General features: G+C 40.3%; 1 protein-coding gene across 2 annotated transcripts; it reads right to left on the reverse strand.

Annotated features, from left to right (window-relative positions):
- On the reverse strand, nucleotides 1-27,596 carry LOC117462733 (collagen alpha-4(IV) chain-like). Of its 2 annotated transcripts, XM_034105028.1 has the most exons (47): nucleotides 27,500-27,596; nucleotides 27,166-27,249; nucleotides 26,221-26,263; nucleotides 23,402-23,473; nucleotides 22,930-23,064; nucleotides 22,737-22,781; nucleotides 21,768-21,884; nucleotides 20,584-20,640; nucleotides 20,416-20,451; nucleotides 20,162-20,224; nucleotides 19,969-20,004; nucleotides 19,816-19,857; nucleotides 19,550-19,642; nucleotides 19,408-19,452; nucleotides 19,260-19,331; nucleotides 19,139-19,183; nucleotides 18,998-19,051; nucleotides 18,572-18,644; nucleotides 18,085-18,189; nucleotides 17,794-17,952; nucleotides 13,159-13,248; nucleotides 12,841-12,995; nucleotides 12,689-12,761; nucleotides 12,369-12,475; nucleotides 12,068-12,251; nucleotides 11,900-11,971; nucleotides 11,600-11,707; nucleotides 11,182-11,418; nucleotides 10,849-11,013; nucleotides 10,507-10,671; nucleotides 10,003-10,146; nucleotides 9,814-9,924; nucleotides 9,481-9,659; nucleotides 9,091-9,154; nucleotides 8,839-8,913; nucleotides 8,593-8,700; nucleotides 8,030-8,137; nucleotides 7,768-7,839; nucleotides 7,217-7,354; nucleotides 6,913-7,020; nucleotides 6,597-6,752; nucleotides 6,402-6,509; nucleotides 5,986-6,123; nucleotides 5,752-5,868; nucleotides 5,331-5,519; nucleotides 4,932-5,215; nucleotides 1-822 (listed from the first exon to the last, which is right to left on the reverse strand). In XM_034105028.1, exons 2-47 carry the CDS (start codon nucleotides 27,204-27,206, stop codon nucleotides 562-564), a joined length of 5,049 nt encoding a protein of 1,682 aa, XP_033960919.1. In that variant the 5' UTR covers nucleotides 27,207-27,249; nucleotides 27,500-27,596; the 3' UTR covers nucleotides 1-561. The 2 variants fall into 2 exon arrangements, with proteins under 2 accessions (XP_033960919.1, XP_033960920.1); XM_034105029.2 differs by lacking the exon at nucleotides 1-822 and having other exon boundaries at nucleotides 4,967-5,210.
- Between the last annotated feature and the right edge of the window lie 69 nt (nucleotides 27,597-27,665).

The raw sequence follows: 27,665 nt of genomic DNA on the forward strand, positions 1-27,665 counted from the left end.
TATCAGGATACATGTATTTATTATCCTTGCAAGAATGGAAGTAGTCATCACATAGATGCTTATATACAAGAGAGGGTGTTACAGTCACAAGATGCAGGAATATCGGTTCAAAGCAGTATACAATGTTTAGTTTTAGATTAGCTAAGAGTAGACGCACGTCAGAAATGATCATGCTTGTCATTTGTCTATCTCACATAGCTATCATATGCCTAAAACAGTGTGTCCTGACGCTCTTCCGGGTAATCATACATCCTGTTACGTACACAGCGACAGTTGGGCCTTTGTTATCATGTGCTACTCTGATATTGGAAGAGTACACTCTGTATTTTCCCAACACAAAATATTCAGTTACATCAGCAGTATCAAACATTTTCATCATTAGAAATAGCACCTCCTTAAAATAAAAACATATAAAAAATATACAGATACAATTACGGATTATTTGTAACTAGAAGTAATCAAATAGAAATCTATCTAAAAGTCTCAATTGTAATCAGTATTTTATTTTGACAGTGAAATGGTTTGTATTATTAATGTTACAACTTAAAGTGAAGAAGTCCTTTACTCTGCTCTGAGGCAGACGTGACACTGACTGGACTTGCGCCGCTGTTGGTCCGCCGCCTTGATGGTGCCAGGCCTCTGGGGGATAAACTGTTCTGTTGGACTAACAGTAGTCAGCCAAAAACTGTAGAGGTTGGCAAAGTAGTGACAGGACCCGCGCGCACCCTGGCACTCTATGAAGGGGTGAGTTCGGAAATCCTTAAGGCAGCTGCCAGAGGAAGAAAGAGACTGGCCACCACCCTCATCACCGGCCCCTGTGTGCTGAAGAGAAAAGGGAAGCAGGTACACAGTAAGGCAAGGCAAGGCAAGTTTATTTATATAGCACTTTTCAACACAAGGCAATTCAAAGTGCTTTACAAAAAATGAAAGACATTAAGAAAAAGGCATTTAAAATCAGTCATTAAAAAGAAAAGCTAATAAAATAAACATTAAAAGAAAAAATACATGGATAAAAGTTACAGTGCAGTCTAAGATATGAATAGTTCAATTAAAAGCAGCGACAAAAAGAAAAGTCTTCAGCCTGGATTTAAAAGTAGTCAGAGTTGCAGCGGACCTGCAGGTTTCTGGGAGTTTGTTCCAGATATTTGGAGCATAATAACTGAACGCTGCTTTACCATGTTTAGTTCTGACTCTGGGGACAGCAAGCTGACCAGTCCCTGAAGACCTGAGAGATCTGGATGGTTCATAATTTAGCAGGAGGTCAGAAATGTATTTTGGGCCTAAACCATTCAGGGCTTTATAAACCAGCAGCAGTATTTTGAAATCTATTCTTTGACACACAGGAAGCCAGTGTAAAGACTTCAGAACTGGAGTGATGTGATCCACTTTCTTAGTGTCAGTGAGGACTCGAGCAACGGTGTTCTGAATCAGCTGCAGCTTCCTAAGAGATTTTTTAGTGAGACCTGTGAAGACACCATTGCAGTAGTCGAGTCTACTGAAGATAAAAGCATGGGCAAGTTTTTCCAAATCCTGCTGTGACATTAGTCTTTTAATCCTAGATATGTTCTTTTGGTGATAGTTGGCTGATTTAGTAACTGTTTTAATGTGACTGTTGAAACTCAGGTCAGAGTCCATGACTACACCTAGATTTCTGGCTTTATCTGTTGTTTTGAACATTGCAGACTGAAGCTCAGCGCTAACTTTTATACGTTCTAACTTGGCTCCAAAAACCATTACCTCAGTTTTATCTTGTAATTGGAGAAAGTTCTGACACATCCAGTCATTGATTTGTTCAATGCACTTACTCAGTGTTTGAATTGGAGCATAGTCTCCTGGTGAAATTGTTACGTAAATGTGTGTGTCATCTGCATAGCTATGGTAACTTATTTTGTTGTTTTTCATTATCTGAGCCAGTGGTAGCATGTAGATGTTAAAGAGAAGAGGCCCCAAGATGGAGACTTGAGGAACCCCACATGTCATATTTGTCAACTCAGATGTGTATTTACCTATAGAAACAAAGTTGTTTCTGTCCTTTAAGTAGGATTCAAACCAATTTAGAACTGTTTCCGAAAGACCCACCCAGTTTTCCAGTCGGTCTAGTAATATGTTGTGGTCAACAGTGTCAAACGCAGCACTGAGATCTAATAATACTAACACTGAAGTTCTGCCACTGTCTGTGTTTAAGTGGATGTCATTAATTCCTTTACAAGAGCAGTCTCAGTGCTGTGGTTTGGACGAAAGCCTGACTGGAACACATCGAAACAACTATTTAAATGCAAGAAATTACTCAACTGTTGAAAAACAACTTTTTCAATGATCTTACCTAGAAATGGGAGGTTTGATATGGGCCTGTAATTGTTCATTACTGAAGCATCTAGATTATTCTTTTTTAAGAGCGGTTTAATGACTGCAGTTTTCAGGGCCTGTGGAAAAATACCTGAGTGAAGAGATTTATTTACTATATGAAGTAGATCTGAGGCCATGCAGGGCAAAACATCTTTGAAAAATCCTGTTGGAATAATATCAAGGCAGCAGGAGGAGGATTTCAGAAGTTGTATAATGTCCTCTAGGTTTTTATCATTAATCTGATGGAATTGTGTCATGGTGTTTGAATTGATGTTAGGTGGCACAGAGACAACACATTTGCTGTTCCTGATGCAGAGGCACTGACTGCTTGTCTGATTTTCTGAATGTTGTCAGTGAAGAAGGAGGCAAAAATAATTGGATAGAAATTCAGAGGCTACTGACACTGGGGGGTTAGTTAGTCTGTCGACGGTAGCAAACAAGGCACGTGCGTTGTTTTTGATTTTGGTAATGATGTCAGAGAAGAACGATTGTCGTGCGTTTTTCAATTCCAAATTATAAAGGCCAAGTCTCTCTTTATAGATTTCAAAGTGAACCTGGAGATTTGTTTTTCGCCACCTGCGTTCAGCTTTTCGACATTCTCTTTTTTCTGTTTTCACGGTCATGGCCTTTCTCCATGGAGATATTGTCTTGCCAGACACTTCCTTTACCTTAGTTGGAGCAATGGCATCTATAACATTTTTAGTGTAGGTACATTGATAGTATTTTCTTCCACACACACACTTAAAGGTCCCCTATTATACCGCTTTTCGTCAATATATTATAGTTCTCAGATATATACAAAACATGTGTCTGAAGTGTTTGGCTGGAAATACCAAACAGATCATGCATTGCAGCATCCCATAAACCCCTCTGTTTCAGCCATGTTTCAAAAGTGCTGATTCTCTAGCCTCATCCCAATACTCCTCCTCGACTCCTCCTTTCCCTCACTCGCGTCCCTTCCTTGCATCTTAGCTCCGCCTCCGTAAGATGCGAGCGAGAGACACAAGGAGGTGACGTGAGGACAGAGGAGTCCTCAGGTATTAATTGGGATGTCCTCGTTCACTCAAACGTCACTCTTAAACGACGTCTGTTAATGATGACATGTGTACAGCTGTATCCCCTCTCATCGGGCTTAACTGAATAACCCCTTAGAACCGGCCCATTTCTGGTTAAATATTTATTTAAATGAATGAATCTTTCTCTTGTTAGTCAAGGAATTCAATGTATGATGGTTGGTCCTGCTTTTGTGTTCCGTTTTGGTGTAAAATGTAGCCTACATTTAAATACAAATATAATTATAGTAATGTGAAAGCCGTTTAGAAATGAATTGCACATAATAATTCCCACGGAGCTGTGAGCACTTATACGTTATGTGACGCTTTTCCACTCATCTTCCAGTTGTCGGGTTTCCTCTCTTGAAATCGACCAGCTGTGAAGGTGGGGGCGGGGATTTTATACGCGAGTAGTGAAAACACTTCCGCGTAGTCTGCTCTCGTGTATCCTCCCTTTAGTCTCCTCCCGCACCCCTACTCCCTCACCCCTCCTCGACTCCTCCGTGTGCATTTCAGCTATTGGGACGTCCTTCAAAATGGCGTTTTGCTCATTTCCGGGTCAAGTCCCGGAGGAGGGGAAGAGAGGAGTCGAGGAGGGGTATTGGGATGAGGCTTCTGTCTTTTACTTTAGATGAAAATAAGGAGCCACTCCCCACGCCCCTCTGAGATATGTTTGGTTAAAAAGAACACAATAGGCGCTTTCACACCGGAGTACTTTTCCCAGTATAGTTCCGAAAATCTCACACCAAATAAATCCGGAACTAGAATTTAGTTCATGAGAACCTTCTCACCCACTTTTCAGTCCCTGCTAGAGAGCAGGTACTTTCATGGGAGAAAAAGGTTCCCATTTCTGATTGGCTGGGCGGATTGCAAACCACGCCCCCTAAAACTCCCCAAAAGTTTTGTGAAGCCGCCATTTTATTTTCCTCGCATTAGCATTATTAGCATTAGCCCAGCGCACAAACGGAGAGAGTCTAACTTATGGCAACACAAAAGAAAACATGGGAGCGGTGGAGATGAGGAGGTGTCGGCGTTTCTGGCGATTTACTGCAGCTTCTACTGAAGCCAGTCCCCAACCCCGGGGACTTCCGGCCGGGTACTTCGGGTGGCAGTATACGCAGTGAAGTTGTTTGCGGCCTGCCAGTAAACCCAAAGCAGAAGAAGTAGAAGTGACGTCATCGGCTTCATTTGCCTAATCCTCCCTCAGGGACTTATTCCGGTGTGAACGCGATCTGCTCTTTAGTTCATCAGAACTAAAGAGTTTTGATGAACTGAGTTCTGAAGAACTAAGTATGGCAAAGTACTTGGTGTGAAAGTGCCTATTGGTGCTCTGGGAGGAGATTCAGGTGATAAGGTGGAGGGGGGGGGGGTTACCTTGGTTGGTTATTGGCTAATGGTTACACAAGCCAAATCGTTATGACATCATAAAGTGGCCAAAATCTGATCAGCTCATTTTCGAGCTGATCAGATTTTGGCCATGAAAAAGTGGATTTTGCATAATAGGTGACCTTTAACAAATATTGTCACACTCACATGGAGGAAAGAGTATCCCGTCCACAGGCTCCTCCAGCCACGTGGGCATGAGGGGACGTTGTGATCCTGGCTGTGAAAAGCCACTGCAGGCGCAACAGTCTCACACACCGCACAGCGACTGATATGGGAGCTAATCTCCTGGCCGAAGAGGGGCATCATGGGTATGGGAGCGGTGGTGGAGAGCCAATAGGATTTGTCGTTGCGACTGGAGTAATCGCAGCCAGCTGTGTTGCAGTAGGAGAAAGGCATGGTGGAGAAAACACGGAGACAGGAGCCAGCCTGGCCTACAGGAAGAATATGTTAAGAAGAGAGACAGAGAATAAAAGAGGCAAATAATAACACATACAGTCAGACTGATGCATTTTTCCAGCAAAACTATCACTTTATGCAGACACTTACCCAGGTCTTGAGTGTGAGCCTTCTCTTGCCCCTCCAAGTAGACCAGACTGTAGCCAACCCAAAGCGGGCTGCTGCCTTCAGGGCATCGTGGCACCTGAACTGACTGACTGTGGACAACCAAAAGGTAGCCTGACCTCAGCGCCCCTCTATGGCCTGGATTACCTTGATTACCGGGTGTACCTGGGATACCTGGAGCAGTTTAACAAGCAGCAAGTTAGTGACATGGAAGGTGGATAGGAGTTAGGCAGTGATTGCATTTGCTATTTATTGGAGGAAGTCATTTTGATATGTAATTTTTATAACTTTTTCAGATCTTCAGAAGGAGACTGGCAGTCATCAGCACATTGTATGTCAACACTATAAATGACACTTCAAACCTTTGATTTGGGACAGTTCTAAATGGCTGCATCTTATAATTTACCTTGAGGTCCAGTAAATCCTTGCTGACCAATGTCTCCTGGGTCTCCAACAGGACCATCACGACCAGCAGGACCTGGTTTTCCAGGGAGGCCAACATACCCTACAGGACCCTTCAGTCCTGAAGCGCATACAGACACATACAGACAAATGAGGATAAACACACACAACACAGATTTATTCAGACCATAATATGTAAACATGAATTATACATTAAGAATATATTAGACATTCTTGCCTTTACGTCCTGGTGTCCCAGGAGGACCTGCATCACCGGGATATCCCACAAATCCTGGGAATCCACGCGGTCCCAGGAGTCCAGCTGGAGTCCCACCTTGGTCGATTCTGATGGAACCACCAGGAGCACCTTTGACACCTTGAAAAAAAACAAAAAACATTGATTACCAGATGTACTACTGTAACAAACACCACAACACTCACTAGTGTTTAATAAATAATACATATTTCTAAACAAATAAAGGTAAAATACAATATGTAAAGAATCTTACAACTTTTTAATGTAACTTAAATACCGTCAGTCATTGAAACGTAAACACACACACACACACACGCTCACATTTAACAGATGTCTTCACCAGATTGTGTGGGCATAGAAATAATGGCATACCTCTTTGCCATTTAGTTGCCACTTACCTGTTGCCCCAGTTGGGCCAGTTGCTCCCTTCCGTCCCCAAGGCCCAGGGACCCCGGTCTGACCCTTGGGGCCTGGAGGACCTTCGAGACTAGTAGGTCCTCTCTCACCTGTCAAAGTGCAGCACCATTTTGAGTGCATTTAAGTGGATGGCAACACAGTAAATACTGATGGCAGCAGCAATGCACCTAGTATACCTTTTGGCCCTGTAACCCCTGGGTAGCCCTGTGACCCAGGAGGCCCTGAGGGGCCACCATCGCCCTTGCGGCCTGGTAACCCAGGGAGGCCGGTTGGACCTGGGTCTCCTTTGGAGTGAATGCTGCTGCCTGGAAGGCCCGGCTCCCCAGGAGGGCCTAAAAATGCAACACAACAGCCCAATTAAAGACAAAAAGAAAGGTACACCTACACTTAAACATAAACCTCCTTACAATGTTCATTCCCAAATGGGGCCACACAAAAATGGAGACAAAGATAAACAAATGGACAGATATAAATAGGTATACAGAAACACACCAGGGGGTCCTGGGGGTCCTTTATATCCTATGTCCCCATAGGGTCCTGATGGAGGCCTGAAGCACTCTATGCCAGGGTTCCCAAGTTCACCTGGGGAGCCTGGAATACCTGAGGGAACAAACAGAGAAAAGTGTATTGTATAGAGGAATGGGACAGTAAATACATTCAACAATAAGCAAATATAGTGCCAGAAAGTGCTAACAAAAATGTTTGTCTCCCACAGTTCATTTTCCACCACTATCATAAGCAGATGCAGACATGCAGTAGACTCGAGGATGTGTTAGTAGAAATAGATATTTGATACCTGTGAAGCCAGACGGGCCTCTCTGGCCTTTAGGCCCAGGAAAACTGGCTCCTGGAGACCCTTGCTGTCCCCTGACACCTTTGACTCCAAGAAGACCATCTGGTCCAGGAGGGCCAGGGAAACCTATGGCTTGAGGCACTAAACAAGAAAATTATTAAAGGATTGTTATGTTCTCAACAGTGTATAATTGCTTTGTTTTTTGTTAGCTTATCTGTATATTCAAATATGAAGGGCTCTGCTACATGATACACTCTAGAGAGGGCCTTTCATGTTTAATTTGAAGTAGCAGCTTTAAGTGGTGTGTCTGCACCTATAAGACTCTTGTAGGTTTTCTAAACACTTGAAACGGGAGGTATTGGTAGTGGTGATAAGGGCTGGGGTTGGGGTATGAATGAAAAAAAAAGGTATACGGTATAGCTGAAATTATTCTTTAACAATTTATTATGTGTACTATATACTACATGCACATAAAAAGTATACCAACAGATAAAATAAATACAAATAAATGATTACTTTACTATATTTAAAGTTATGATGAAACTCATTCTTACCACTGTCGCCTTTTATCCCTTTTGGACCTCTAAGCCCATCCAGTCCATCAAGACCTGGTGGTCCAGGGGTCCCTTATATAAAATGCCAGTAAAACAAAAGAATACTCTTATTAGGTTTTTGGCATGCACATCTTAGAACCCCATTCATACTGAAATAAAGCAAAGTGATTATATATGAATTGTGCCCGCATATAAGTCAACACAAATAACGCTTACATTGCCTGTACCCTGCCCATCCCATGTTAAAAAACAATGTTAGTACCTGGATGCCCATATGGGCCAGGTGGGCCAGGTGGTCCCAGACCTCCATGATCGCCTGGCAGACCTGGAATACCTGGACGACCTGAAGAGCCACGAGGCCCGGGGAAGCCTGAGACACATACATAAAAACGTCCCAACCATCATGGAGCATTCCTTACTTTAAGGTCGAAAATAAACAGTGTTCCTTCATTTCTACCCTCATGCAGTACATTACACTCACACGGTACACCTGTCAACTGTTGGTTAATGTGCCAAAAGCATCATTTGCTGCCACCTAATTGGCTGATTGGATTGTGTTAAAGTTGCCAGGTGTGCCTCCAAAAACATACAAAATACATACAAAATACAGTTTTTATTTACAAAAACAGCAGTTACACAAAATCAATACAATATAAGATAAGACACACACACACACACACACACACACACACACACACACACACACAGCTGAAATAAAGATGCACAGTAGCAACATTAGGATTATAATTTCATAGTAATATGTTTATATACACACACACACACACACACACACACACACACGTAACATTCTCTGACACAAATTACCTGGTCCTCCTATTCTTCCCTGCTCCGCATTAATGCCGGGTGGTCCTGGTTGTCCTGACCTTCCCCGGGGTCCTGGGTCTCCTGGATCTCCTGGAATCCCTCTGGGCACTCACAAGGGAATTATTGTGTGGATATACATTTAATTAAAGTTATACCTCCACTTAGAGTATAATATATTCTAGGAAACTCAAAACTTTATGGGGGCATCCTTGCTGCCCACCAGCGTGTGGTATTTTCTGTACTCACCACTCTGTCCATCATCCCCTCGCATCCCTTTGAGTCCAGGTGGACCAGGTTGTCCATAAGAGAGTCCTGGGTCACCTGGAACAGATTTCAGATAAGGTAAGACATCCTGGGATTGTATTGGGCTTTAGAGTTTTAAATACTTAACTGCATCTTTTATAGTAATATATACTACAACATTTCTGATCAAAGTGGAAAAAATACTAATGATCCATTCCGATGTTGATTCAGTTGAATCATTATCTTTTGACTCACCTTTGGCACCTGGAAACCCTGGTAACCCTGAGATACCCGATGGTCCATAAGGCCCTTGATATCCCTTTAAAAGACATAAACACATGCATTCAAAATCACATCACTTTAGAGACTGACTTACAATGAATTATGATATGTTGAACCACTTATATTGTATGTGTTCTACAGGTAATTAAACATAAGACTGCCCTTAACTTAATAAAAAACAAAATAGGAAAAATGTGTTCACAGTGGGTGTGCGTTGCAGGATTGAATTATCAGAAATAATATGCTGCTGACATTTTTCATTTTATTTGAGTATATTCTGGATATATTTAAATAAAAAACTGAATAAAGACAGCTGTTTCCAACAATTATTAAGAGAAAAGTTTTTTGGTTTTTTTTGTGTACCGTATCTCCAAGGTGTCCAGCATATCCCCTTGGACCAGGGAACCCTTTGATTCCAGGGGACCCTGGAGACCCTGTTCTTCCTGCTCTACCTGGAGCACCGGTGCTGCCTCTAAACCCTGGAGAACCAGGCAATCCATCTGACCCCGAATCCCCTGGTGGTCCCCTCGGGCCCTTTGAGCCTGTTGGCACAGACAAACTAATATTGTCGTAGTCCTACTGTATACTGTTTAACACAATCTTAAGTAAGTCTTTTTAATTGATCAACCTGGACTTCAAGGAATCATCTTCTTAATGTTTACAAAAGATGTATAAGTTTGATGTAAGCTTCCTTGCCTTCAGGTCCTTGTTCTCCTTTTTGCCCCTCACTTCCAGAAAGTCCTGGTTGGCCCTTTATTACATTCAGAATCGATATAGGTCCTGGTAATCCTGGTAAACCACGTACACCTGGATGGACAACAGAGTTATAACAAAATGCCAATAAATATATCTATAAGACGCTATGATTTTGAAATGGAAACGTACCTTTATTACCAGGCTCTCCTGGGTATCCAGGGTCCCCTGTGTGACCGGTAAAGCCTCTCTCTCCTTGTTTACCCCTGGGCCCTGCAGGTCCAGGATGGCCTGGCAAACCTATGGACACAGGCCTGCCTGGGTACCCACTTTCCCCTAGATGAATTGAAAGGAAAGCATAATTTAATTCATAATAAGGACGGACTATTTTCTAGATAAAAAATATTGCTGAAAAAATGTGGATTGGGTTTTAGTGAAGACGTTTTTGTTATTGTATTCGGGGGATGAAATCTATATTTGGTCAGTGACATACTTTAACAGCTCCGACTTGGAGTGTGATGATGGTAATTTGGGGATCAGATGTTGGTTATACTTTTGGTGTGTACATAGGCACAGGTACAACTTTGTATGTATGGATGGTGTAGACAATGTACGAAAAGCCTGTCAGATTTTGAAATGATTAAAGACACAGTGATTTCTCCAAAATCATCCTATCATTCTAGGTCAGTGGTTCACCTTTCTTTCCTGGCCAGCCGTTAGCCCCAGGCTCTCCTGAGAGGCCATGAGGGCCTCTTGGTCCAACCACTGACAATCCAGGAAGGCCAGGGAAACCTTTTGGACCCCTCAGTCCATGACCAGGTGGACCTATATCTCCCTTCAAACCCTTCTGTCCAGGGAAGCCTATGCAACATTTTACAATTCAAAGAGAGAATGTGTTAATGGATGGTTAGATGGTGGCTTCACAACTAGTCATTCATGAATGTAATTAATATAAGTTTGACATTTCTAGGGGACATAAAGATGGACACCCAGAGAGACAGAGAAACAAAATGATGATTGCTGCTGCTGTGTGATCACCTGGTATCCCCCTCTGTCCAGTGTCTCCTGTAGGGCCTGGAGGGCCTGGAGGTCCATTCAGTTCAAATGCAGTGCAAGGTGGGCCTCGGGGACCAGTGGCCCCAGGGTCACCACTGGATCCTGGCCCTCCTTTCCAACCAGGTGATCCAGGCAGGCCTTGTTCCCCTGTAATTACGAGGCATCAACGTTGAACCAACCAACTCCAATGCACAGATTAGAATGGGAAGTACATCTGTAACACTGTACTCTTTTTGAGTGAAATAGGCCAAATTAATTGAAGCCTACATTGTTCTGTGGTTTGTTTGTGTTTACCTAAATAGAGATACAACTTACCTGGAGGCCCTGGGATTCCAGGAATGCCCCATAGTCCTTTCTTCCCCAGAAGCCCAGGGAGGCCAGGGAGCCCAGGGAGGCCAGGTGGTCCAGTATCACATGGCCTGGCAGAGAAAACATCGCCTGGCTCACCCTTCCTGCCTGGATGTCCGCGAAACCCAGGAGTGCCTGGAGGGCCAACCAGGCTAATTACGCTGGAACCAGGTTCACCTGGATCCCCATCTAAACCTTGAAGTCCTATAAAAAATAGAGACCTACAGTATTAGCGCACAAATCACCCACTCTAACTTTATAGTCAATCATTACCTGATTTTTGTCTGCAGTATGGATGCAAAACTTTAAACAGGGGCTCTCTAATGAAGAACAATCTTTATAGAATTGTGTATGAATCTAATTTGACATTTTAGAGAGTTGTTACCTATCCGTCCAATCCCACCAGTACTAGTGTCATCTCCTTTCATGCCTTTCGGGCCTGGGTGTCCCAGAGTTCCTGGAGGACCAACTCTTCCTGGCTCACCTGGAATACCTACAAAGAGCCAAAGAAAATGTACCTCGCAACATGGACCACAAACGTTTCAAGGGTCCTAAGCCATTCCTTGTAATGACATGTGACTTGTCAACAAACAATATAGCAACCGCCTTTGACAAAAAGATGTGATTTTTGCATTGACAATGTTTTTTAATCAATGATAGTATGTGGAACGACTGTAAGATTTACCCGGTGATCCTGGTTCACCATAAGGACCCGGTAGTCCAATCTCATAATCCTGACAGCATAACCCATTTTCACCTTGGGACACAAATGCAACATACTTGTTGAATCCCTGACACCTGCTGAAGGGGTTCATTAACACCAACGGAGAATCTCTGAAATCAGGTATCTGACCTGGAGGGCCTGGCCGTCCAAGAATTCCTGAGGGGCCATGACTTCCCTGATAACCCTTAGGTCCATGGAGCCCCTTAGGGCCTGGAAAACCAGGACCGGGGGGACCAATAGGACCGTGAAACCCTTTGGGTCCAGCAGCTCCAGGGTACCCTTTGGGACCAGGTAACACTTCAAATCCAGCACCCTGTAAAAATGTTACCCAAAACCATAACTGCACAACCAAAACCGAGCGTAGCAAATTGAAAATAATCTTCTAGTTCAGAAATAATAATGTACAGCACTTAAAAAGGTGCACACTCACCGGTGTTCCAGGGTCCCCTGCAGGGCCAGGGGGGGCATCCCTTCCTGATCCACCTGATGCTCCAGGAGGACCAGAATGGCCAGGGTCTCCTAGGTCACCCTTGGCACCTATCAACAACAACAATAAAATGATATTACAATGTAGGCTATCAATTATTAACAACACCTGGTATGTATATCAATCAATGTTATCAAAAGACAAATCCAACCAACTTTTATTTCAAGCTACTGTTGACATAGATGTTGCCGATGTTGCCAAGCATTTAAAGTACGTATTCACTTTGCTTGTCCAATAATATTGTGTATAGGACAGCTTCTCACCTTTAACGTCTGACATAAAAGAGTGACCTTTTTGACCCTTGTGTCCTTTAATACCAGGAATACCTGGAAAGCCCTGCAGAAAAACATAGTCAAATACAAAACTACACACTACACTTTAATTATGAGTTAGTTTGTTTTCCTACTGTCCTTACTTCTGGTCCTCTTGGACTGTCATGTCCTTTTAGCCCAGAGTCTCCCTTAAGTCCTTGAGTTCCAGGAATCCCTGGAGAACCTGGAAAACCAGTTGGACCGTTGGGACCTTCTCTTCCTACTCCTCCAGACCTACAGTTACATTCCCCTAGACAACCTGTAGAAGACAGAGGGACACAATGTATGGCTAACATGCAGTGTTTGCATAATCTGTACTGTTATACCTACTGAATTCTATAACATCTATTGTTTCTACCAGAGGTCAGTAGGCGGGGAGAATAACAATCTGCTTGGCGAATCAATAAAGAGTCAGAGATCACCTTTAATTCCTTTGAGTCCTTTGTTTCCACCGGGGCCATTATGGCCTGGATCACCTGGGTCCCCTGGGTAACCAGGCTCACAGTAGTAATCTGTATATCAACAATCAATCAATGAAGTTAAAAACTTAAGGAAGCATTTCAAATGCAAACAATTAGGGACTTGTTTTCAATCAGAGGTAATAGATAAATCACCTCCACATCCTGTCCAAGAATGCACACACACACACATACACACACACACACACACACACACACACACACACACAAACACACACACCAACACGTTCTCACTCCCATCCCGTCATATATTGACGGACGGTCAGGGCCCCTCCCCGTCGCTATATTACATACAGGGTACCCCTTGCCCGTCATGCTTCTACGGGCAGGGCGTCCCATAGACCTTCATTGCGGACAGCGGACCCCTTGACCGTCAGGCTTCTACGGGCAGGGCGTCCCATAGACCTTCATAATTCCTATTTTAAGGTTCATTTGGCCATTAAAATGCGTTTTGATGTCATTTTATGCGAGTAATGAGTTTTTATTTCTGATTATTTGTGCAGTACCTGTACATGATGTTTAGTTTGCTAGTTATGACGAAGATTACTTCATGAATGTGTACACATTCATGGTTGCTAAGGTGGTTGCTATGGACGCTGCAACAGCTCCCAGACCACGTGATCAACAACAATGGCCGACCTTCGTGTTATTCTCGGTGGAAAATGCCTATTTTAAGGTTCATTTGGCCATTAAAATGCGTTTTGATGTCATTTTATGCGAGTAATGAGTTTTTATTTCTGATTATTTGTGCAGTACCTGTACATGATGTTTAGTTTGCTAGTTATGACGAAGATTACTTCATGAATGTGTACACATTCATGGTTGCTAAGGTGGTTGCTATGGACGCTGCAACAGCTCCCAGACCACGTGATCAACAACAATGGCCGACCTTCGTGTTATTCTCGGTGGAAAATGCCTATTTTAAGGTTCATTTGGCCATTAAAATGTGTTTTGATGTCATTTTATGCGAGTAATGAGTTTTTATTTCTGATTATTTGTGCAGTAGACTACATGTGCATGATGATTAGTTTGCTAGTTATGACGAAGATTACTTCATGAATGCTAACATTGTTTTGGTGGAAATGTGTTTTTTCACAGCAAAGTCACCCTCTGTACTTGGACTTATTGGGAGAATCTAAAGGCAAGAACATCCCAAATATTAATTTAGGTCTTTATTGTAGACCTTTAGTATTGCCGTCTGTGAGGAAAAGAAATGGGGCTCAGAGCCTCGTATTTTTTAAATCTTTTTTTCCTTCTAATTTGTTATTCTTTTCAAAATAACACACTGTTATTTACTCACCAATAACACACAATTATCCTTGCTTTTATTTATTGGTTTAATTCCATAATCTCGGTCTTTTTTGGTGTTCGTCAGGAACTGAATTTCAAAATAAAAATAACCGGAAACAGACGTAGGCCTGTAAGGGACAGTTCGAGCATCATTGCGATTGTCAACATTTTTGAGTTTAGGATGGCCGAAGACACTACACTACCCATAATCCCCAGCTATCGTTTAGGACTACAGTCCCCGTGATTACTCTTCAAGGTCTGGGATTGGATGTTGGAGTGGCAGTGCGCCAAGGTTACGCCGAGCGTCAAACAGCTGTTTGAAATGGAACGAAACCACGCCAGACTATCCAAAACTGGAATCGAACACCCCCCCAGAACTACACACTACACTATTGTGTTTCGCAAAATGTTCTATGGGACGTCTCTACTGAACGTTTTCGTTTTTCCCACAATTAGAAGTTGCCAGTATTAAACACATTGGTGTTATCAAATGTAAAATATATAATTAATAAATGGGTGAAAATCGCTGTCCATAATGCGCAGCATTAATATATAGCATTAATATACCCACATGACAGCTCATTGATACTTTGTAATTCTACTCCACTACAATTCAGAGGTTAACCTGGTATTTTTACTCCACTACACTTATTTGAGTTACTTTGCAGATTCTGATTAATGATGTGAAATATAAACAACCCTTAAATCAGACTTTAGTTACACCTGAGTAAAATTCAGGGAAGGTGATTGTCAAGTGCCAACAATCAGGAGAGATATTTGATAGTTGGTGCTTGAGAAGACTAAACATGTATCTGCAATTGACATTAATGGAAACGAGTAATATAATAAGTAATAAGTATATATATATAAACGAGTAATAAGTATATTAATTACTCGTTATTCTCTACTAATAGTTAATTAAAGACTATATATTATGGCTATTTTGCACATCCCTTTCAAGATTTCAAGATTTTAAAGGTGTATTGACATATCATATACACAACTACGGTGTAGTTATGCAATGAATGAAAAACTTGGGTCACATGGGTCCCTCAACAGTGCATTACAAGACATCTATCAATATGTGTGTACCTCCACCATTAAACTGTCAAATTCTGCACATTTCTTATTCTATCTACATACATAAGAGTATAATATGTAATATGTATGTATAATATCAGTTAAAATAAGTGCTTCAACATAGTTAACATTGCAGGAAAGCAATATATTAGACGTTAAGTACTTTGTCAGGCTTAATATTTATCTGTAGATAGATACCCCCAACGTTTTTTTCTTATTTAAAAGAAGACCTTAATCTGTTATTTAATGTTTAAATAAAGGTTAATTCGTTTTTCTGTTTTGCACCTCCTCCTATTAATATCTTTGTACATCCTGCACTAAACTGTTTTATTGAAGAGATCACTTATAGTATCTTCTTGATTTTTTATATTCTATATTTCTATCACAGACCTTCTACTTTCCCCCTATGAAAGTATATGTACTCTTAATATTTTTTTAATCAAATATAACATAAAAACAATAATTCAATAACGTGCTTTAACCACTAGGCGGTGCACACAAGGTACACACAGACACTTGTATGTACAACATCTGAAGATGTGTAGTTTTATTCATGCTTTCACATAATTTTACAGCATATTGCTATACTATTTCAGACTCAGTATTTACATTCTTACATTCAAAATTCAATCCAATTCAAATCAGTAATATCTTTAAAAACTACAAGTCCTTTTATATCAGCTGTGCACCGTTATGGTGTAAATATAACCTATCTATGAATTATATCAAATGTAAAAGTCAGCCGAATTAGTGTTGATACTGCAAGGAGACGTATTGTGTGAAGAGAAATTGAGAAGTTTTTTAATTGTTGATATATTTATGATCCACGTCAAGTATTCAGTTTCGGCGGCATTTCTTCAGTTTTTCCAAAGGTCTTCTCATCAGGGCTCTATAAATAAAGAACTACGGCAGATCTGTAATATTTAATGCAGCCGAACCGTGTATTACAATGCCGTTATGTGATGACTTTCAAAGAGAAAAGCAAGAACACTCGGAATTAAGTATTATTTTATTCTTTTAAAATGTTTTCCGGATTTCATATAATATAAACATCAAATCCCAGCATGCATTGCGGCTAAAACATCCAATCAGCGTAGCTGAGAATCTTGGGTAATCGCTCGAAATGCCTACGTCTGTTTCCGGTTATTTTTATTTTGAAATTCAGTTCCTGACGAACACCAAAAAAGACCGAGATCATGGAATTAAACCAATAAATAAAAGCAAGGATAATTGTGTGTTATTGGTGAGTAAATAACAGTGTGTTATTTTGAAAAGAATAACAAATTAGAAGGAAAAAAAGATTTTAAAAATACGAGGCTCTGAGCCCCATGTATTTTCCTCACAGACGGCAACACTAAAGGTCTAAAATAAAGACCTAAATTAATATTTGGGATGTTCTTGCCTTTAGATTCTCCCAATAAGTCCAAGTACAGAGGGTGACTCTGCTGTGAAAAAACACATTTCCACCTAAAAAACGTTAGCATTCATGAAGTAATCTTCGTCATAACTAGCAAACTAAACATCATGTACATGTACTGCACAAATAATCAGAAATAAAAACTCATTACTCGCATAAAATGACATCAAAACACATTTTAATGGCCAAATGAACCTTAAAATAGGCATTTTCCACCGAGAATAACACGGTCGGCCATTGTTGTTGATCACGTGGTCTGGGAGCTGTTGCAGCGTCCATAGCAACCACCTTAGCCACCATGAATGTGTACACATTCATGAAGTAACCTTCGTCATAACTAGCAAACTAAACATCATGTACATCTACTGCACAAATAATCAGAAATAAAAACTCATTACTCGCATAAAATGACATCAAAACGCATTTTAATGGCCAAATGAACCTTAAAATAGGCATTATGAAGGTCTATGGGACGCCCTGCCCGTAGAAGCCTGACGGGCAAGGGGTACCCTGTACGTAATATAGCGACGGGGAGGGGCCCTGACCGTCCGTCAATATGTGACGGGATGGGAGTGAGAACGTGTTGCACACACACACACACACACACACACACACACACACACACACACACACACACACACACACACACACACACAGAAAAGGTAAGTAAATCTTCAAAATAAAACGTCAAAAACCTAGCCTAACAAATAATGACATACATTTGTAAAATTAACTTACACGTATATTTACTTACACATAGTGTGTTTAACATAAACAAAGTATTGATATACCTGGAGGCCCCGGTGAGCCTGTGACACCTTTATGCCCGAGGAGTCCTTTAACTCCCTTTGGTCCCTGATATGGATTATCATAGTTGTTATACCTTCCTGGCTCTCCCTTGTGCCCCTTGGGACCGAGGATCCCTCGTTGACCAGGCAGCCCAGGCACTTCTAGTAGGGTGTGAAAGATGATGTGAAACTGACAATAAGGTAGCATCAACACTGACTGACTGAGTTTTTAACTGTCGGGATATACTCCGTGATAAGTCAGCAGTAACTGGAAAGTGAGAAACCAACTCTGACCTGGTATTGTTAACCCTGGTGGGCCAGGAGGTCCATGCATGCCCATGAGCCCAGGGTCACCTGGGTGTCCAGCTAATCCAGGACTCCCATTGTCACCCTTAACACCTAAGCCGTGCAAACACAGAACCAGAGGGGAAATGTACATTGTTACAGCAGAAACGACTAGGATGCGTTTAAAAAATATATATTGTTACTGACATAATTCAATTTAACTACATGAGGAGGATGAGTGTTTCAAAGTATAGTTTAAGGAGGAGTATACTCGATGCATTCCACTTGCATCTACAGCAACAGTGTGAACATTGTTTTGCCAATATGCTGAACTCATATTAGTCAAATCAGAAAGACTAAGGTTGTTAACTATTGGCCTTTAATTCAATAAATAATTTCCTTTTTTTCAAATAAAAGACATCTAATAAGACAGTGCTTCTATTGCCCAAAAATAGTTCAATCAATATGAAGAGTGTAGCTTCAGCTGTCGTCTCACCTCTGGCATCACTTCCATTGAGCAATTGCAGGAGACCTGGGGGACCTGGGTGACCTGGATCTCCTTGGTTACCCTGTTGGATGCAAAGACAAAGACAGAAACCATAGTTATAAACAGAAAATGCCACTGATGTACTGTAGATATGGTGCAAATGTGACACTAAGTGACCACCAGAGGGCCACAGTTCTTCTTTACTTTGTTCCTATATTTGAAGAACACTTTTAATTGTAAGTGGAACAAAAGTATCACAAAGATACTGCTAAAATAAAAAACAGATACCTGTCAATATCAGACTTTACCCTCGGAGTAGATGTTTAATGAATATACATTTTACAAAACATCGGCTACTGTTTGCACCTAACATAAGCTTTTTTAATTTTGTTCAACTTGAAATGCAAATGTCTTTAATGTTTATCGAACGCTTACCTTTGTTCCATTCCTTCCAATGAGTCCTGGAAATCCTTTCTCTCCATGGACACCCTGAAAGTATGTATCAATGTATTTAACCTAGAAATTGCAAAAAAATACTAACATAGGGAAGGGTTAGTCCTCCTATTAAAGATTTACCTCAGGTCCGGGAAGTCCATCTCTAGCAGGCAATCCTGAAAGACCCTACAGATGGAAACAATGGAGTGAATATTATATGTGGTGTCTAAAAGCATGTTGCAGTGTGATTTGAGTCACAAACCCTCAATCCAGGAAAACCGGGGATTCCTTGCTCTCCTTTCATTCCTTGAATGCTGTAGTCTCCTATACCACCCTGATAACAAACAAAAATGAAAATAAAACAACTTTATCTTTCTCTGAGACAAGTGTATGCTGACATTTTAACTCACTCTTATGCCCTTTGGTCCACATGGTCCAGAAGGACCTTGCTCTCCCTGAGAAGAAGAAGAAAATATGTGTCTTTATACACATCTATGCAGTAGTTAAAATGCATTAGTCTTGTAAAATCACAAATAAGAGCTTTGATGTCACCTTGTAACCTTTGGCTGGAAGAATTTCTAGAGGAAATTGTTTGGATTCTTCTTCTCCGTCCGGGCCAGGTTGGCCAGGTGGGCCTTGTTCCCCCTGGAATATCAAGTGGTGAAGTTGATTACTGGTGTTGTAAGCACACACACACACACACACACACACACACACACACACACACACACACACACACACACACACACACACACACACACTCACTCACATCACAAAACCTTGGTGCATAGCTTTGAAAGGCCAAAATGGTTTCTTACAGAGTCACCTTCAGCTCCTGCCAGAGATCCTCCGTTGTCACCCTACACAACAATCAAAAGTATAGAAAAGTTTAATGGATGTGTGTTCATGCACGTGTACATTTCTTTCTTTAAGAGCAATTATTGGGAAATATTGGGAAAAAGGTGACTCACTGGTGGGCCTCTCACACCGTTTAATCCATCCAAACCCTAAATGGAATCACACATATACATTATTTTACCTGTGCATTTATCTTTGTAAATTCAATCATGAACATTAACGGTCATAACATATTTCTGCTTACCATGCATGTTTAGTAATATAATGTTCTTTAGTACAACCTATATCCAAATAACTTATGTTCACCTCATATCCATTATCGCCACGACGGCCAGTGTGTCCACTAGGTCCAATGTCTCCTTTTCTTCCCTAATTTAGAAACAACAATACAATGTTAAAGAAAGTAAAGATGAAGTAGAGTCAGTTAAACTATAAGCCGATTGGGAAATTGAAAGCATTCCTGCCTAATTTCATAGCAAAGAAGGGCTTGGAGGATTCTTCGTTTAGAATATTACAAGGGGAATACTGAATTACTGTCAAAATAAGAAAACATAACATACGTCCAGACCACGTTGTCCATCTCTACCATGCTCCCCCTGTAGGATAACACAAAATACATTTGAGAATGATGAACAGACAGTGTACATTGCAAACACTTATGAAACTGCTGAAACAGAAATGCGTTTTGAAACTTGTGAAGGAAGAGCTTTTCAAAACTAATACTTTACCGGATGTCCAGCCCCATAGACAGGTTCTCCTTTAATGCCTTTATGTCCGTGTAAACCCTAATAAGAAAACACAATACATGTTAACAGTAGACACATTACAAGCAACAGCCAGGAGGGTTACAATTACATACACAGTATTCGTTGTTAATACTTAGTTTAAACAAATCACTGGGAAGTTAATACAGGATAATGTGTCCAAACCTTAAATTATGTTCAGTGAGAACGTTTGTCAAAATTCAGGTCTTCAATTAATTATTGCTACAAAAGCTGCATCTGTTAAAGTGAACTGCAGTTTTTTAGGAAAATATCACTGTAAACATTTAAAAAGCTAACTGCTGATGTGAGACAGGGCACAAACTCGGGCCTCTTGTCCTCATGTCCAACCACCACGAGACCTTCACAACCATATTCATCTACGTATGTGCAATTTTAATGTGACACAAATGTATGCTTTGCCAGGGAATCTGAACGTGGGTATTGAAGGTAAATTGTGTGCTTCACAACCATTAACGCAATTTTTTATATTCTAGCCATTTGATTTTCTGCATAACTTTAGTGAACCTTAAAGGGGACCTATCATGCAAAATGCACCTTTGTACGTCTTTTATACATGAATATGTGTCCCCGGTGTGTCAAGGAACTCACCAAGTGTCAGAAAACACAACCCTCTCTCTTTTCCTCCATACCCAAATCTCTAAAAACAGGGCTGCAACGGATCTGATACAGACTGATACAGATTTGAAATTGTTCTGACGTCAGAAACAGGGAGCTCCTCCTATATGGGCAACTATCCTCCTATCAGGGGAATGAGAGGTTGCGTGGCATGGTAACAGCATGGTAACAGCATGGTAACATGACGCTTGTGCCTCGCCCCGCTCCTTTGCAGGGGGGCGTGGACAGCTGCAGCTCATTTGCCACAGAATCAGCCCTTGTGAAGACAGGGCTGGAAAACAGTAAATAGAGCTAAATGAGGCATGGCTAAAATGCATGATCTGTTTCGTATTTTGAAAAAAACACTTCACAGACATGTTTTATATAGTTATGGCCCTACAATATATTATTCAAATATAGCATGATAGGTCCACTTTAAGTTTTGTCGAAAGGCTTAAGATAGACATCTGAAAGACAATATAATACTCAAATAATCGCAATAACAGAAATATTTGATGAGGAGTTTTACTCGCCGGTTGCCCATGGAGACCACCAAAACCAGGAATACCATCGACTCCTGGTCGACCCCTTGTCCCGTTACAGCCTTCAGCTCCCAGAAAACCAGGCTCACCGCCTTCTCCAGGGTAGCCCTGAACAATAGATGTAATATATATATGTAAACCATACACTTATTAGAAGGCACTATTACAGTTTTTCTCGATTGGTAACACACTAAAATGATACATAAAGCACAATTATTTTTATTTCTCTGCAGAAACCTCTATGTACAGAGCATAGCCCATAAAAGATGAAAGTGCTTTAGATTATGCTCAGCAGTGTGTGGTTGGGTGGTCAAACAATATAGTATTATGAATGAAGTTATATTTGGTGCAAAAGTTTGCATTTGGTAAGTGTTTATGTAGTTTTGAGTGCAGTTCTTCATTTAGCAGGAGCAATTAGGTGTGTTGCACTTTGGGTGTGTGTTTTTTTTAATTGTATTTAGTGTTCTGAGAAACTGAGCAATTAAAAAAAAATGTGTGTTAGCAATCGAAAGAAACTGTATGACCTATTTGACTTTCGTTGAAACCATGAATAAATTATGCTTAACAGTATCCATAGCGTCAGGCCTATAGTTAATCCATAATATTTTCCAATAACATAATGGTTAAAGAGGAACAACTTGAGTTTTTTTAATTAGTGAAGAGACAGCTGCATCAGGCATAAACACACAGGCCAACATCTACAGAATGTCATGATGTCTCCACTAGAGGGCATACTAGACACAACCTTAAAAATCACTGCAGCATTTACTGTTTCGAAGTTAATATTGTATTCTAAAAGTATAAACAGTTGGAAAAATCAAATAACAAATTGAAAAGTTTCTAATTATTAATTATTAATTAATCAATTATGTATTTAATCCTATGGGAGAAAATAAGTAGGAAGTATTTTTACTACAGGGTTCAGGAAATTCAAATAAACAACACCATAGGATTACTCACATGTGAGCCATCATTACCAGTAAAACCAGGGAGACCAGTCTTGCCCTGAAATGTAAAACATATGTGCATGATTCATTAATTCAGGTTTAGATTGCATTATTGCCTCCCAAGCCATTGTTGTGATGGTTAGTTAAATTTTGAAGCATCATCTGCCTTTCTGTTTCTTTATGAAACAGAACAAATGAACACTCACCCGATCTCCTTTGGGCCCTTCTGGGCCAAATGCTCCCTCTGTTCCCCTCCTGCCTTTCTCTCCAGATGACCCTTGATGTCCCCATGGTCCCATTGGCCCCTGGGGCCCTTGCTGTCCCGCCATCCCTGGAGCTCCCTACAAAGAGAAAAGTCATGTATAAAAAACTTTAACTTTGAACTTCTAACTGTTGATGTGAGTAATATTTCTTTCCTTTAGGATACAGGAATTGGTATATGGTGTTGCTTTGTTATTTACGTTTTTGACTTAAGAGTGCGATGTAATGTTTGTCAAATCATGGAAACTAATCAATAACTGCTCCTCATTTTGAATAATTCGAAAAGAAAACACATTTACCATGAATATTTTCCACACTTGATTATCTGGCTTATTGAAATCTCTTACAATGAACATTAATAACCTTACTAGGAGAGTCATTGCCAATACACAACAAATTAGAAGATAAAGTTCATACCCGGGCACCTTTAGCAGGATTACACTGACATGCAGAGCAGTCTCTGCCTTCGCATGGGCCATCAATGCTCCCCTGAAACAAAAGACATTAACAAACCATAGAGTGATTATTGCTGCAATGGGAGAGAGAGAGGGAGACTAGCTGAGGCTGTGTGTAGGCTATCTATGCAGAACAGAAAACAGTTGTCAGGGCACATCAGTGGGCACAGCAGATAAGGTTCTGGTTTGGGCATATCTGACATTCCTGAGTTTCCTCTGAGCTTTAGTAGCCTTGAGAATGACCACATCCCTGTGGAGACTGGACAGTCCTGATTAGATAGTTTTAAACAAATCAATGTTCTCACAGAGATGTGTGTTAATAATGAGCGCTCTGACCTCGATGAGAAAGAAAGCTCACATTTCTCAAAACTCTCTTGCTGAGAAACTGTTCTGTGAGTCTACATGTCCAGATGCTAAGTATTCCCACCAATATGTTTGTGTCTACGGTCGGCTTAACAGTCTCTCCGACACAAACATTTAGTTATGTTTTCTCAAAGAATACAAAATATTTGGGTGAGTTTATGCTGGTGAAGTTCAGTTCTATCGCACATCTGCTGTCCCACTTTCTCTTTTGGTCCAAACATTTAATGAATCTCTAGCATCAGTTGGCTAGTCCTGGATAGGCCATTTGGATTCAGTGCATATTGGGATCACATAGTTAGAAGTAATAACACTGGACGGGCTCTATTGCCCAGTACAGCTACAGAACCTAAAACTTAAGGTTACAACTTACTACCCTTAGCTTGAAATACATGTCGAAAAAGTAGTCACATTAAATGGTTTAAAAGTGCGTGAACACCTTGTAATCATTTGCATATCAAAATACGCAACATAGCTCTTCTGAGAAGGTTTGAAAGCCTGGTCAAATTCATATTTATTTACCAAAAATGATCTATTTAAACCACACGCCTAACAGATAAGCATACATAATTCAATTAAAAACTTGCCAGATATAGAAACAGTTGCTAAACCAAGACAAGACACTCGGTGTTTGAGGTAGGGATTTGGCTAACGCTCGCGATAACTCGGTACCAACAGCCTTAAAAGTAGCTTAAAAACTATTAAAATGTCATGGTAGGCCTACTCATGTTGGTTATAAGAACAATAAACATGAGTTATATCCTCCCTTCGGTGGCTCAGAGGTAGGTTGGCAACAATGATAATTTAGTGCGTTAGATAATTTAGGAGTTGATCCGATGAAAAGCTAGAAAGCTACACATTTGTACCATCTGTCTCTTATTTCCCACACAGTTCAACACAGGTGATAATCTAACTAAACTGGTTGGGAAGCAAAACAGTGTAACGCTAAGAACTTGCTGTAATGAATCGAGTCAATTCATAATATCAAACAATTTCATGGGTTCAAATCAGGGATACAAGGTAGCATTTAGCCAAATTGACCAACCACACTTTATCCGAATGTTTATTTTATCTTTAAAACAATATCCCGCGATGATTTAACTCAGGTAATTTCTTCAGAAGCCAGACCTTCAATTATCTGATGTAGGAGATAGTCCAAGTTGTTCAGTTGGATTGCAGTTTCTATTTTGACCGTATTTTGACAGGTAATTTACCTTTTCTAAGCATCAAATATCATTCATGCACCTGCATTGCCCAAGACTGGATACACTTTAAAAGAAAAATAGTATTAACACTATTTCTTGACTGTTAGACTTATATTTTTGTTTGGCATTTTTATATTGTGATTTATTGTTACGTTTCAGCTGACATATAAACCAGTAGGCCTACTGTTGCAGTAGGGCAGGCCTATGCCATTTAGGATAATATCAGAACAGCCACTCATCGCTCTACCTGAAGTAAACTGTCTTTGTGTACAAAAACCCCCCAAGCATTCCTGTGCTGGAAAGTGGAGGTTACATTATATAAAGACATACAGTACAGAGCCACACACACAGTTTCCAGGTGCATTAAGTGCATCAAGGATTTGTTTCTTCAAAACACTTGACTTGTATAGAGCATCTGCATGTGGCATAACTCAAATGTGTACAGGTCATAAGAATGGACTAGAAAGCTACTTACACCCAGTGACATACTTTGAGGGCATCAGGTTCATGATCTTGGCCTTGAATTGATGGTTCGTTAATTTTGATGGCCTAAGCTACATTCCAGGCTACTGTAAGCAGCAGCAAATATGTTTGCAGCCTACTTAAACTGCAAATGATGAATTGCAATGTCATACAGTCCAATTTAACATCCTCACAAAGTAGTCCCAACCAAAGCCCATCACAACACAACACATCACATCAAACCAAATGTAATGTTCATGTCAGGGCTCCATTTCATCTTTCCAAGTTCATGTATTTCACCCAGTGTACTTAAAAACTAAACTAAATAATTTAAACATAGTTTTGAAATCTGGTTTAGCAAAATCTGTGATCTGTGCTCATCCTTATATGTAATCCTATTCAGTGCATATGTTGCCCCAATTGAAATTGTCTTCCCATTATTTAAAAATATATATATATCACAACGTTTTGGCATGATTCATGGGATTACTGAATACAGTTTTGATAACAATAAATGTCTGCTGTCTCTTACAGTATTGTCGAATGTCTGAGTTTAGGTGGATTGCTGATAATTGTTTTTGCAGCAAAATATTCATATAGCACAGTATCTTCTAAACAATTTTCTGCACAGTTTATTTAGCAAATTAACCTTACATATATTATTGAATACAAGGATTTGAGATTTAAAGGTTGTCATAGTAGCTTTAATCTAAATTTGAATACATGTAATGAAAACTTAAAAGAAAAGCCTTACTGCATTGAGCTGCTGCACAATAATGAGGAGGACAAGGATCCACCTGTGGATGTAACAGTGGGTAAAGATTAGCTGTAGTCATTCTGCACATTTACAGAAGGGAAGTAAAAAATATGTTGTCCACCAAAACTCTCATCAGACTAGATGAGACCACAGAATGTAACTGTGTGTGTGTGCCTACTGTAGTGGAGGTCAGGTTTTATACAGAGTTGGAACGGTATGCAGATGTGTTTAATATCTCAGTTAACAAGCAGGAAATGTGTTTGCCTTCAGGTAAATACAGTAGGTTTACAAATTAGGATAATTCCTTTGAAGTGAATGAGAAATACCTCATTGCATTTGCTGTATCAGGACTGTGATTTATACTGTATGCTCTGCAGATGAAGGTTTAATTTGTGTCAAAAATATGATATATATATTTTTTTTTTTTATAAAACGTTACTGAATCATTGTTGCCAGTGTTAAACATAAAATAAAAATGTAAAATACTTACAAATACATTAATCAAGAATATCTGATGTGGTGATACGGTTCAGTCAGAAAACATTATTAGTTGTAATCATTAGATAGATTCAAGATTCAAGACTTTTATTGTCCTTTGTACATAGCTACAGTGTAGTTATGACAATTTAAATCTTAGGTCACAGGCTCTTCCAACAGTGCAACACAATAAAACAGATAATATTGCAAGTAAATAAAATATAATATAATAGAAATAGTGCAGAATAGTCTATATACAAATAATTGGAATATTGATATATAAGTTGCAACCAGATACATGTTATGGATGTTCTTTCAAACGTGCAGGTGTTTAACAGTCTTATGGCCTGGTATGAAACTGTCCCTTCGTCTGGTGATATAGATATAGCTGCTGCTACAGATGTTGATGATATGCGTGCAATATAGTTAACAACTTTATATAAATGTTGTTGTGGTGGGACTCACCTGAGGGGAGATAGAGTAACTACAGTAACTGAGGATCCCATCTTTCTTCTCTTCCGTCTGCTTCACAGGCCTCAGTGCTGCCCCCTGTGATGGATAATAGGAAGCATGAAACACCTGTGAGCTGTGGGCCAGATGATATTATGTGACAGTAAAAAATAACTTTCTTTTGAGGTAGAAGGTATTACATGTAATTATGATTTCAAAAATATCTATTTGCTACTGACAAATAAATTGTAGGTGTGAGACTTCCACCAACCAGATATATTTTAAGCATACACTTTTGCAGCCTATGTACACAGTGAATAATGCAGATACAATAAGATTAAAAACTCACCCAACTTCAGAATATCAAATGAATCTTCATGAACGCCTCAGTGCCCCCTAAGCAGGATACTCTCCGACAACAAGAACTAATCTCCTGCCTCTGTATCAGTGAAAACCAAACAGAGTAACTGCCACTGTTTGTGCGTATTTGGGATGAGGCGATGAGAAGGATGATG

This window comes from Pseudochaenichthys georgianus, chromosome 17, assembly GCF_902827115.2.
Source record: "Pseudochaenichthys georgianus chromosome 17, fPseGeo1.2, whole genome shotgun sequence".
In the NCBI taxonomy this organism is placed as follows: Eukaryota; Metazoa; Chordata; class Actinopteri; order Perciformes; family Channichthyidae; genus Pseudochaenichthys; species Pseudochaenichthys georgianus.